General features: G+C 36.6%; 1 protein-coding gene across 1 annotated transcript in view; it reads left to right on the forward strand.

The window, feature by feature from the left end:
- The window catches only part of il6st (interleukin 6 cytokine family signal transduce), a 34,522-nt gene extending 20,789 nt beyond the window's left edge, over positions 1–13,733 (forward strand). The window contains exons 8-16 of the mRNA XM_015337629.2: positions 1,017–1,099; positions 1,964–2,174; positions 3,334–3,519; positions 5,505–5,606; positions 6,010–6,156; positions 6,487–6,627; positions 7,281–7,377; positions 10,549–10,630; positions 10,952–13,733. Coding sequence (XP_015193115.2) covers positions 1,017–1,099; positions 1,964–2,174; positions 3,334–3,519; positions 5,505–5,606; positions 6,010–6,156; positions 6,487–6,627; positions 7,281–7,377; positions 10,549–10,630; positions 10,952–11,656 — 1,754 coding nt within the window. The 3' untranslated portion in view covers positions 11,657–13,733. The remainder of the gene's footprint in view (positions 1–1,016; positions 1,100–1,963; positions 2,175–3,333; positions 3,520–5,504; positions 5,607–6,009; positions 6,157–6,486; positions 6,628–7,280; positions 7,378–10,548; positions 10,631–10,951) is intronic.
- Positions 13,734–13,894: the final 161 nt, after the last annotated feature.

The following is a 13,894-nucleotide window of genomic DNA, read 5'->3' on the forward strand; positions in this document are numbered from 1 at the left end:
CAGACCGCTCACCCATGTCCCCACAGCCACTTCTGGTTAGGTGTTCCCTAGCTGTCACGACAAACAAAGCAGCAGGCAATTCACTGTGAATAGTATGCAGGAAGAATTCACTTTCTTGGTCTTTTAATCATGGGGGTCATAAAAGAGGTTTTGTGTTCGACCAAACCATAGTCTGTTTCAGTTTTAGTGTGTATGCCCTTTGTGTTAGTCTAAAGGAAATTTCAGGCCATCTCCCACAGGATAAAAAAATCTGTGTAAGATGTTCTGACACTGGGTACTTTCCACTTTCTGCCCCTGCTTGCAACTAACATAAGACAGGTCAGTGAGCAAGCATATAATTCTTAACAAGTGCAACTTTATGAAAAAGACTTGCCAAGAACTTTTATAAAGCTAATGATATATTTAATCTGAAAAGAGTAGTTTGGTTCCCTGTGATCATTAATTGTAGACTGCAAAATGTTAAAATGTTAAAGAATTTAGCAATTCTGTTAATTACATTTTATGCACGTTGGTTTAAAAATAAGTTGGGAAATGAGAAATGTACTTCCCAGACACTTCATTTTATTTCTCTTGTTCTTTTAAGTAACTTTAATTTGGTCCATTGAAGCAGTCACCTCTTGTTTCTTTGCGATTTCCTTTTTACAGTCTAGGCAGCAGTGCAGATAAAAAGCTACTAAAGTGATTGCTTAATGCAGAAATGGAACCATTATGGTACCACTAAGCTCTGTCTACCCCCCATTATGCATGAAAATATTGGTTGCTGACAAAACAGTGTTTTGTACAGTAATTGGAAGTGACTGCTGAATACTTTATTTCAGGTTTGAATACATAAACAGGTTTGACTGGGTAAATGCATGTCAGTGTTCCTCCAACCATGTTTTCATGTTTGGATGCAGGTTCAAGGCTTTAAGATGAAAGATTTGCTTCAAATTGTAATAAAACTGTGCATCTAATTCTTACAGTACGTGCCAATATATTTCTGTAAGTGTTCTGGTATTTTCACCCTTCTTTCCCAGCACCCTCTGTAAAGCCTGATCTGTGGAGAGTTGTCCTTCCTGGTGATGAGACAAACCAGAGGGATGTGCTGCTGATGTGGAAGGTAAAGGCACAAATTCATTACACTTCTCATCTCCACTGACACAAGGTTATGCTAAAGTTGCCAAAATCCAAATGAAAACTTCTCAGTTTGTTGTTCCAATATTCATTTTCTGGGCTTTCTTGGCTTCTGAATGTGAACCGCTTATTTATTGAAAATGTCCAAAGATGGCCTTCTCAGGTTACTGCGTAGAAGTGATTTGTAAAACCTGCAAGACTTCAGACCTACACTTGATGTATGTTTTTATAGCAGTACTTTTTTTTAAAGTGTAAAATTTTTCACAGACATAAATTTGACAAAAAACATTTGATACAGACAACATTTAAACTGGCACAGACAACAAAATGCAGCAGACCAAACAGACAGGTTGGTACATAAAATAACTAAAATATAACAAAAATATGGAGCTTTGCTTTTATCACCTAGACTTGGTTGTGTCAATTATCATGTAGAGTTTGTTCTCTAGAAGACTTAATCTTCACTGCACAATTTTTAGTCTTCAATGTGAATGTTTGGAAAAGCACTTATAGCACTTTAATATGTTTAAATAATCGGAATGGATGTTTTAAACTGTACACTTGCAATACAGGCATTTGAGATTTTGTGTAGTAAAAAATGTTTACAACTTTTTTCTTTGAAGTGCTAAGAACTGCTTCCTTTATTCTTGACGTTTTTACAAAATGTTTCTTTTTCATATTCTGTTGAACATTTAAATAATAAAATATATAATTCCCATTGTCAAGAAGATTAAAGATTAAAAAGGCAGATTAAAGAAGCTGAAAAACAGATGAAATTCACCAACATTGATTACAGAGCCCTTAGTGACCATTTTATGTGATCATTTTGGCATGTTTATTTTCTTTACAGGAACCTCCTGATATTAATGGCAAAATCATAGGATATGAAGTAAAATTAATAAGAGGAAGAGACGTTGAATCCAGAAGCTTTCAGATTAATGGGACAAATAAAATGATTTCGTTGCAAAAAGATCAAGACTGGACTGTAGAGGTTTCTGTAGTTAATTCAGAAGGGAAATCGCCTAAAGCATCTCTGGTCATTCCAAGATCCAATCAACATGGTATGATTTAATATTGCTGTTATTAACTCTATTTTTATTAACTTATTAATTCACATTAAGGAATGAAGTAGTCCCGTTTATGTCTTTTAAAATTCTCTGTTAAACCATTATAGAGTAAATATTTGCTTGAATCGCATGGGACTAATTAATGACCTTTTTGTATCTAAGGTATTTTATGATCCAAATAGCTTCTTATGTACAGTATGTAATTTTTAATATTAGGACTATAAAAAAGGCAGTTTCCATGTGCTTTTAGGTACCACGCCAGCTGCAAAATATGGTCTTAAACTGGATTTTGAGCAATTTCTTAATGTGTGGATCTGTCTCAGCATCCCCAATCACATGCATTCATCAGAAACATCAGTAGAAGGCTTGGCACGATGAGTGTTCTGTGCTGCATTGTTACTGACAGTGTGTCTCATGCTGTTCCTCTTTTGAGCAGAAATGTACTCAGTTGCAGTTCTTGAGACAGATGCACCTGCATGTTAATAATTTCTTTAAAACTGCCACTTACACACAACAGTTTGCAGACATCATCTAAAAGCACATATGGAAACCTTTAAGTCTGTAAGGTAGTAAAAACTCCAGTTGTTGCATATGCAATACTGTATGTATTTTTGATCTTTGTCCATAATCATAATGATTTTTCTAGTTCCCTCTTTCAGAAGTATCAAATTAAAATGAACAGTGATGTATTTGCCATCATCAGACCTTACTTGTTCTCATTGAAATGATATAGACCCATAGACTGATCTGACTCCTATATTTTACAATTTCTTTGTATTCCATAAACAACAGGATCAGTTTTTTTGCAATTACTGGTTGTACTTGTTCACTTGAAGTGTTAGTCCGTGACACAGGAGAGCCAATACTGAAATGGGCGTTCTTTTCTTCTCTGTCACCTTTTAATGGCTGGAACACACTAAACAGGCATGACGAAGTGGCAGGGTAACAAAAACAGGATGCAGCGTGTATTAACTTACAAATACAGAGCTGGTACAGTAAGATGTAGTGTGTTCCATAGCAAACAACCATCATTGCATATATTAAGTCATTTATGTGGTTCTGCAGCACAAGTCTTAACTTCCTAGTTTTTCCCCCATTCGTACAGTATCTGCTCTGTTCTGTGGGCTGACGTCCCGTATCCGCAATGTTTCAGAGCTCCCAGGTGTGGAAGATGTGGGATGTTCTTCCCAGCACGGGAGGCTGCAGGTCACGTGGAAGCCGCCCCCCAGGGTTACCCTAGGCAGAGTAGCCGAGTATGTGATCGAGGTGGAGTGCATGAGCACCAAGACCGTGAGCTGGCAGCGAGAGAACTCCTTCACCAACCAGGCGTTTGTGACAGGTAGGCATGAAGAACTCCAGTCTGTACTTTTAATCCAAGTCAATTTCAATTCAAGATGCTTTATTGGCATGACCGATAAGTACAATCAGTGTTGCCGAAGCAAATCAATTGCTATTATCAAACTTTACTTGTTCTCATTCAAATGAAATAGACTCATAGACTGATCTGATCTGACTCCCAAGATAACACAATGACATACAAAATTATATCAATCAAGAAGTCAGTGCAACGGTTCTACAGCAGGATAAGGGAGAGGATAGCTACATTACATTGTTTGAAAGAGTTACTGCAGCGGGGATGAAAGATTTCCTGTGTCTATCAATATTACATCTGGGGACACAGAGGCAAGTGTGAAGTTGCAGAGGAGGGGGTGAGAGACACAATCCAAAATTCATTTTGCTTTCTGCGCCACCCTTGGGTTGTAGAAGATATTTAAGGCGATTTGATTTGCCCCAATTCATTTGCTGCTTATTTTGACAAATGTTCCCAGCCTGTTAAAATCAAAGGTACTGATGTTACTAAACCAGCAGTCTGTAACCAGCAAGTGAGACAGTATGTTAAGACACTTTCAGTAAAAGACTAGTAATAAAGTGTTGGAATGGTTCTATCTAGCTTGAAAGAGCTCAGACTAGTTCAGTTCAGACTTGGAAGTAGTTCAGTCATTGAGGCCCGAGAATGAATGAAAAACCTGAGAGAAATGTGGCACCCCAGGACTGAGACATCATTTACACCCCCTTCACAGTAGTGGCAGTGGTTCATCTTATGAACAGCGGACGTGAGAATTCCAGCTGCAGAAAGACCCACCAACTTTATCAAACAGGCAAAAGTAGTTCAAGAGTTTGGTACTGTTTTGTCTTCATAATGGATTCGCCCTTTCTGAAGCTTTACAGGGTTCTGAACTAGTGGCAGTTAGTCACCATTTTTCTTCCAACATTATTTAAATATTTCTCCTTTAGAATGTATGATGCAGATGTCATTTGAAATAAGTACAAACACAGTTCATTATCCTTAGAAAGACCTACAAATACCACAGATACAAAGCAATTGTGCTACATTATTTGTGTATCAATGGCATTATGCAGTATTTAGGATTAAATATTACAATTATACTCTTATGAATGAAATAGCACAGAAATTCAAATTTGAAAAGGCAGAAACAAAATTCACTTTATAAAGTTGCCTGCTAGGATTTTTTTGTAATTCCCTTGTGTAATACTGTGGAAAGTGATGTTTATTTTGTCTCAAATGTAAGTAAACTTAAAATGTGTTTTTGTTGAATCACTTTATATCATGAAACAACATGTAAACACATAAGATGTTCTTATGCGAAATCTTTGATGCTAAGGTACCATACAGAAATCCTTGACACAATACAAATTTCTGTAAATTCTGTACTACCTTCGAATAAATATAAATATAAAGAATATATATAAAGAGTTTGCTGAGCCCAGTGGGTCACAGACCTCTCGCAGTTATTGCCTCAAAGGAACATGCAACCAAATACTAACTTGTACTTAATATGAATGTCTCAGTATGTACAATCACTTGAAATCACAAGAGTTGGGCACAAAGTTTTGGTTTAATATGAATAAATGTATACATGGAATTTCCCAAAAATAAAAGGTATATTATACTTATCATTCATATTGATCTCGCAATGACTAATACAAATTGCTTGACTGTAAAGCAAAACAAAACAGTTGAGACTTTGCTGTCTTAAGACACTTGGAGGGCAATATGCCATGTTAAGATAAGTGCATTTATGCCAGTGAGCAAGAGACACTTCTTCACACAGAGGGAGGTGGGTGTCTGGAACAAATTTCCCAGGCATGTTGTTAGAGCCGATTTGTCTTACTATTGTCAAAGGAACCACTGGATTCAAGTGAATGTGAGATTAATAAGCTACTAGCAAGCAGATATGCACAGTGTAGGTCTAATTGCTTCATCTTCTTTGTAACCTTTCTTGTATCGTGATTGTGCTTCAGGAGATCTTCAGCCTCTCAAACGCTACCACATATCTGTGTTTCCAATGTATGGGAACATTGCAGGAACAGCCCGCTCAGTAGAAGCATATCTTAAACAAGGACGTAAGTGTTCACTCTTTTTATAGAATACATTTTTTATTTTAGTTTGTTCAAGCCCATAAGCTTGTGACATTCAGCTTAACATGGCTGATTTTGTTAACAGTTTTAACACAGGCTTTTAAATTCTCTTCTCACATTTTACACCACAGTTTTGCTTGTTTTGCGTTGGTAAAAAAAAGTGAGAAGGTTAAAATGGGACTTTTCTTAGGTAAGGTTTGCCAAAATACATACATACTTACTAGCAAGGAACAGAATGCTATTCATATTAATTTAATAATACAGTTCTGAAGAATTATTTTATTCAGTCAATGTGACAGAATTTACTATAAGAAGTCTATGAAACTTATTAAACTCAGGTGCTACAGTATTGTTTTTAATTTCAAAAATCCATTTTTTGGCGGTTTAGCTCCTTCTGTGGGTCCTTCCGTCTTTGCAAAGAAAAGAGGAAAAAATGAAGTTGAACTGCAGTGGGAAAGGATACCGCTGGAAAGTCAGAATGGATTCATCACCAATTACACCATATTCTATAAATCTGAAGGCAGGTTTGAAAAATGTAAGTAAGGAACTTTTGAGAAAGTCTGTATAATCAATCTTTTAAGAGTATGTGTCATCATACATCTAAATTTCCCTTTTATTTAATGCAAAATAGTTCCAGTAATTTCTGGCTTTACTTCTTTGCATCAAAACAAACTTAAATTTAACATTTCCATTTAAAAAAGTAAGATTTTTCTAGAGCATAAAGAATTCATTGAGCACTGCTGCTCTTAGAATCAGTGCTGAGGAGTAAATTGATCTGTGCAATTAGTCTTCCTTGATGTGTTGAAAGAAGTGAATCATTATCTCTACAAGTAATTAACAGATTTTAATATTTTGTATTTTTCAGCAATTGTAGTGAGTCCCGAAACACACATGTACACAATAAGGTCTCTGGCTAGTAACAGCATGTATGTGGTACATGTTATGGTATCTACTGAAGCAGGCTCCAGAAATGGCACAGACTTCACGTTTACCACTATGAAGTATGGTATGTAACTTTTAATAGTTCAATAATAAAAATAATCCAAAAAAAAGAAAAACATATACGAATTGTAAATTATTCAACATGTTTCTTAGTTGTTGAAAAATGTTTTTGTTCATGTAAAAATTACTCTTCCTAAATATGTTTAAGGTCTTTGTATGTTTTACTGTGAAGATGAATTTCACAGGATATTATTGTGTAAAAAGGCATTCATTAAGGCAACCTTTCATCCCATTTTTAAACAATTAAAAGTTCAGACTGAAGACTCAATAGAGACTTTCCAGAGTTACATGCAGTGTGTTATTGCATAACCTGTGATTACAGCTAGTATTATGTTGGAAACAATGTTTGGGAAAGGCTGCAATGATCATACCATTAGTACAAATAACACTTATGGTCTCCATTCTAAATATATTACATTATCATTAGTTATTTATCCTTCCAAGAGGTTTTGATTGCATGTTCATTTTTAAACAGAAGCTATATTTGTAGCCCCTTACAACACCTTCCTATTTATGTCTTTTACCCTGGCCAGCTGGGGCTTTCCTGTACAGATCTGCAGATTTTTTTTTTTTCAGCTCAAAGCAGTAATTCGTTTTTAATACCAGTGACGGAGAACCACTGGGTTGTGTAATACCACTTCTCCGTTTCATATTTAGCACCTGGAGACATCGAAGCTGTTGTGGTACCCATTTGCATTGGCTTCCTGTTTCTGACTGTGCTGATTGTGCTCTTGTGCATTAATAAGAAGGAAACGTGAGTAAAACGCTCGTAATGTTTTACCACTTTGTCTTTTAATTTTACCCTTCACTCATTTCTCTCCAAGCAACATTTTTCTTGTTATTTTATACAGTAAATAAGGGAGATCTGCAAGTAAAATGAGTTTGCCATGAGTTACTGTGAGAACTGCAGGAGCAGTGGAATGATTCGGTTCTCTTATGCTGTAGTAAAATCAGGATTTAGAAAATGATGAGTGGAAAACTGAGCAGTTTTCACTGTCATATTCAAAGAACTAAGACCATATTTAAGGTTAGACTGTAATCTACTTTGTGATCTTGCATGGGACTAGACCAGACTAGTGTCCTTCTGAGAAAGGAGTGAGTAATTCGATCAAAGAATCTTATCATGCATTTGGATATAGTTTTATACATCCAGAAAACATCATACTGGATGCAGTGTATTACATACATTAGACTTTTTGGAGTCAAATGTTCACAGAACTCATTAAACATTTTCTTTATACGTGGCATTCAACCACATAAAGTGAACCAACCTTTTTAAACTTAAAGGTTATACAGTAAGACGTCTGAAGTAGGAACAAACTTGGCCTTGTGACCACTTAAGAAAGTCCATAATTAGCCTTCTTAAACTATCAATGTTGAATTCAACAAGGGTACAACAAACAAAATCCTGGAGGTAGGTTAGTTCTTCACCGTATGTCATGCCTATAAATTGCAAAACTTAAAATGCGTTTCACTGCATGGGAGCAAATGGGTATAGCCTCCCAAGAAGTGAAATATTTATAGAAGCTTGTGAAAGAATTGTAGATATTTATGTTTCCGTCTCTGCAGTGTACATTAGTTCATACTTTCTTAGCTCATACCTTTCTTGTGTGCTGTGCACTGATTCTACAAAGACCTGAAAAGATAATGAAATGTGCCAAATAAACTACAAAACAGAAACGCATTTCCGATGATATGCATTTCCATGAAACAGGCATCATTAATTAACAAGAACAATACCAGGTGCACCACTTGTGTGCAGTATGTATTAGTATTGAAGCCTTTCCTGTTAGTACACAGCCCAGTCATTAAGCAGGGAGGTTAGTGAAGTTTGAAGGATTGCTGATTTTGAGAGCTACAGTTGCTTTTCCACAACTTTTGATAGCTCCTTGATACCCATAGTTGACTCTTTGAGAGTAAAAGTGGAGGGTAATTAGCGTGTTTTGTGATTTAGAAAGCAATTGCTTACACTGGAGCTATTTTACAATTACTTAGTACTTGCTACATGTCCAACCTATTTTTCTAGATTTTCATTTGTTGCTCATCAGAATGTTTGAGCTTTTGTTTTTCACCTGGCGATTGTGTGTTACAATGTTTAAAGGTGAAATAAATTCTGATTAGTCTTTATTTCAGGCCGTTAGGCATTACTTTAGAATGGATGTGTAGACTTTCTGTAGGCACTGTATATGGACATACCCCGAATTGTCAAAAAAGTAGGATTGCAAACTGAATTTCCATCCGGTGTTTTACAGTAGGAGTTCAGCCTCCACTAGTAAACTCATCAGTAAGACATATGATGGAGCTATGACACTTAACATTTGTCAACAAGACGTTTTGTGTAAAATCGAGACCATCGCAGCCTCTTTCTGGCCCAAGCCAGTCAAGTGTGACGTCTAGGAGGTGTGAGCACAGGGCCTCTGACAGGTCGCCTTGCTCTAAGGCCAGCAGCATGGCGCCTCACTGTCCTGTCACTGATGCAGACATTGTGTCTGCCAGCTGTTTCAGGAACAGTACGGGTGGCAGATCTGAAACGATCTCTCAGATGGCCCAGTCTGATGCATCCGTCCTGCTCTAGTGTGGTCACTCGAGGGTGACCTGATCTTGGACAGTCTGTCCTGCCAGTCTGCTGAAACCTTCTCTGTAGTCGGGACACAGTGGAGCGGCTTACTCCATAGTGTCTGGCAACGCTGGCACATGACATCCCTGCCTGCACCATGCCAATGGCCCTCTCTCTTGCTTCTAGAGACAGTCAAGGCATTATGGAATTCACAGAAAACTGACTAAGTGTGGCCTTTTCTTGCACTGACCAGAGCTTTGAATTAAGGCCGTTTTAAAGGTCACCTGATCAGGCATTGTTCCACCTGGACCTCGTTTGGTAAAAGTGCACCTAACGAGCTTTCGTGCGATTGGCAAGTTGCAATACCTCACTGCACAAGCTGTATTCCTGGTCAGAGGGCTTAAAACAAATTGACAACTTTATGTGAAAGTACATAAGATATAACTATAGTACTCACCAGAAAATTTTGCATTTCTTTTTTCCATCCGTATATATATAGTTTGTTCCTGTTAGTATAATTATTTTTGGATTATAATAAGGGTAATTTTAAAAGCATTCTCTACAGCATTTACATATTTATATTTGAATTAAAGGAAACCATTTTCACATTGACCATGAACATGTATAATATAATCTTCATCTTTTACCAAAACATTAACTTATTTTATGAATTACTAAAGGTGCACCAAATTATTACATTTATCTAGTAAATTAGTTTAAACCAATTTATAACCAACTAGTTTTAATCTATTTAATGTCACCATAAGCTTATCACAATATTTAAATTAATATTAGATTTTATAGTATAGTGTTTAATATTAAGGAATATACTGTGGTAGTGAAGCTCTTTATAGGTTTAGAAATAGAATGATTTTAATATATTATATGCCTTTTAATATATTCTCCTAATTTATATCTTATAAACAAAGCACAGACAATAATGCCTAGTGTATAAAATGAGCATAAACCTGACTCGACAACTTATGTTGCACATTGTTGATTCCTCTGATTAGACATTGGCAGTTGACCTAGCTTTAGAAAACTGTAACTCATAAAATAGAGAACATCCACATATTTTTCAGTTCATTTGCCTATTTCATTTACACATTTCGGGGGATATACTGTATGTGGTGCTTATTAATTAAGTTCTAGGATGTCCTTGCTTCAATTACATTTATGATGAAAAACATTTAAATGCCTTTTTTATGGCTGTAATATCGTTGCTTAATACTAGTTGAATTTAATTCAAAAAGGAAAGTTTTTATCTACACGTTGTATTTTGTTTTACTGTATATCATTACGATTAAAAAACGAGTAATGTAAACTCTAAATAGTAAAAGTGATTTGAAAATATTTTTTTACATGCAGGATCAAGAAACATATTTGGCCTCAGGTGCCTGATCCCTCTAACAGTACTATTGGAAACTGGTCTCCAGATTCTCCAACACAGGTACGGTTATATCTATATACACAGAGAAAAAAAGAATCACCAATGTCATTCTTCTTTGCAGTGGTTACAGAGGTATTGCGTGGAATTTCTAATGCTAATGAAATTAGGGACAGCAGAGCTTGCCTGGCTTGGAAGAGAGGTAGCAGAGAAAATTTCATTCTTCAGCTGAAGGACTCTTTTGCATAACGTGCACATTGCCGTAATGCAAATGATGACCTCAACTGCACCAGAGTATTAAGATTTAACTGTATGTTGGGTATTATATAAACATGTTCACATGCGATTTGTTTAGTTCATATTGTTTTAACACTGATCTTCCAGCATAACCCACCAAAAGAACAGATGTGCCCAGAAGGCAGCTTGATAGACGTCAGTGTGGTGGAAATAGACGCATATGATAAGAAGTCTATGGGCGAGGAGGACAAGACCTCGCTGTCGCTGCGGAAGGGGAAGTACCTGTCAGAAGAGCACAGCAGCGGGATTGGGGGCTCGTCCTGCATGTCCTCCCCGCGGCAGAGTGTCTCTGACAGCGACGAGGGGGACTCGGGGCAGACCATCTCCAGCGCAGTGCAGTACTCCACCGTGGTGGCCAGTGGGTACAAGGGTCAGGTGCCCGCTGCCCCAGTCTTTGCCAGGTCCGAGTCCACCCAGCCCCTTCTCGACTCCGAGGAGCGGCCAGACGACCAGCACTTCTACGGGAACTTGAGAGAAGGGGAAGGTGAGCGACTGCCAACCACTGCCAGCCAGGCCGAGGGGTATCCCACCAGGCCGTATTTCAAAAGGGCCAGAACGGTCAATGACACACGGCCTGTGAAACTGAATCAGATTGAGATCGCAGGCAACAGTCCTGGCCCTTTAGGGTTTTGCCCAGCCGAAGAGGGAAATAGGCTGGAGCAGCCTGGCGAAGATTCTTCGCCACTGCCCAAGGACAGGTCCTGTGATGCAGTAAAAGGTTTTACTACGAAAGTAGAAAACAGTGTACCAAAGAGCTACATGCCACAGCAGAATGGTTACAGACCTCAGTGAAGAATACTGACCCCTACAACCTAAACTTGAGGACCTGATTCGCAGTGCAGCAAAGAGCTACAGAATGGTTGCAGATCTCACTGAAGAACACTGATCCCACAAAACCTTAAGGGCTTGACTTTTTTTTAGTCACTTCCATGGTGCCTGTGTTTAAAAGAAAAACTATACATTTTACCCAAACTACAGTATAATCCTACATGTGGACTGTGTAGCAAAATCTACTGAATTCTTTCTTCTAGGAGTTCAGTTTAAAATTTCATGGTGATTGTTGTCCTTGTTGAGTGTGTCAGTGGTGAACAACCAGGTTTATTTTCAAGAGTGAAATGTTTTTTTCTAGACAATGCTGCTGTACCCAAGTAGCCCAGTTGGTTAGGGCAAGGTCATTGAAACTTTTATTTCTGATTTTTTTTTATTTTCTATGAATGTAATATCTCTCACAGTGCACAAACAAAATTATTTGCACTATTCAAGAAATTGCATAGCAAAGGTAATACCCCATACTCTTCAAAGAAAAGCAAAGAAGACCTGGATTTATAAATAAGGAGGTACTTTCCTAATTAGCCTTAATGTTGTAAAATCATCGTTCTATAAAACGGCATTTAGTTTGAAGGATTTAGTTGAAGGATTGGATAACCAGCTGATGATTCTGTGTTTGGTACATTAGTTAATACTGTTATGACTGTTAAATGCATTTCACTTTTTAATTTAAAACAAGAGTTTTGCTCATTGTAGTTAAGAATTAACCTTTTATTTAAAACAGTATTTTCAAGACTGACAGAAAATAAATTAGTAAAATGTCCATTTAAGATATACCTGACTAAACAATAATGTACTTTTGATATGTTTTTAATTGGCCACTATATAAAAATCCCACATTGTACAAGCATATACTGTTAAAGTATTTTTTAATTTACTGTATGAGCAATTGACATCATGGATCAATGTTTGCATAATGCTTGGGACAATTTCAGATTTGTGGTTATAATATTCTGGTTTCCACATCGTCTAAATAGAAACTTGTAAAACTTAAATGTAATTAAAATGTTAAAGATCAATCTTGACACAAAAATGTTTTAAGCAAGTGTCTAAAAACCAGATGTTCTGCAAAAAGTGTGAGATCTTTGAGATGTGTACAATATACTGTATTATAAATTACATCATTTGGCTAAAACTGACTAAAACAGTTCAACTGAATAATTTGTACATTTGTAGATTGACAGCTTTGGTTACCTCAGAAATACTGAAACGTTTTCCATCAATATTATGTACCGTCAACTTTAAAAACAAAGTGATTTGCATTGTGTAAGCCTTAACCAGGATGAAAGATGTCAAGCTGTGTTATTCACAAAGGTGATGTGGGAGGTAAAGAGAGTATCTGAAGTGCAATACAAAAATCATTTTTGTGCAGAACTTTTGTTAGCAATGTTTGCCTTAGTAAATCTATACCAGTCAAAGGGAGAAAATTAGCCTACAGTGCCACGTGTTTTGACTACGATGTATCTCTGCAAGTCCAGTAGGTCTGTATTCATGCAAACTGTGTCGCTGTGTAAGGAAACCGTTCCCTTAATCATTTCTAATGTCTGGATTCTTAGTGCATCTCACACTTGGGGACCTGACATTTACTTCCTGTGGATTTTTACATTAGCCTTATACGTATTGGTGTAAGATAAACAAGAAAGGATCGACTTATCACAGTATACTAGTACAGCTCTTGAGAATTAAGAACTGTGAATGTCAGTAATCATAGATGCCTTTCTGATAGGTCGTTTCTATAGCATTGTATCCTGTATTAGATAATGATTCATATAGTAAGCTATTATGACAACATTGTTTGTCTGTTTTTACATTTTTATTGTAGTTTGTCCATTTTCAGGTTGTCTTTTCTGTTTTAAAAAACACTAATTCTACTGCTTTAACCAAAAATATCTGATGATATAATTGTTAATCATTAAGTATTTTGTAGCTTTTGTTCTACTGGGTGTGTTGCAGTATTATACACACCTAGTGCATGTCTAAAATACATCTGAAGTATTTTTATGAAGCTCATCGACTATGTAAAATAAAGGGTACAAATATATATGCAGCCATGTTTGCCTTTTTCTTTCTCTGATGTTCCATGTCATATATCTGTGGTTTGGGGGTATTTTCTGTTTTATTTCAGTAAGAAAGATCTGGAATTTTTTGTAAGGTGTTTTTTTTTGCAAGTACATTATCTCATAATTACAAGATCCCAACATT

The sequence above is a fragment of the Lepisosteus oculatus genome, chromosome 3 (genome assembly GCF_040954835.1).
Source record: "Lepisosteus oculatus isolate fLepOcu1 chromosome 3, fLepOcu1.hap2, whole genome shotgun sequence".
Classification (NCBI taxonomy): domain Eukaryota; kingdom Metazoa; phylum Chordata; class Actinopteri; order Semionotiformes; family Lepisosteidae; genus Lepisosteus; species Lepisosteus oculatus.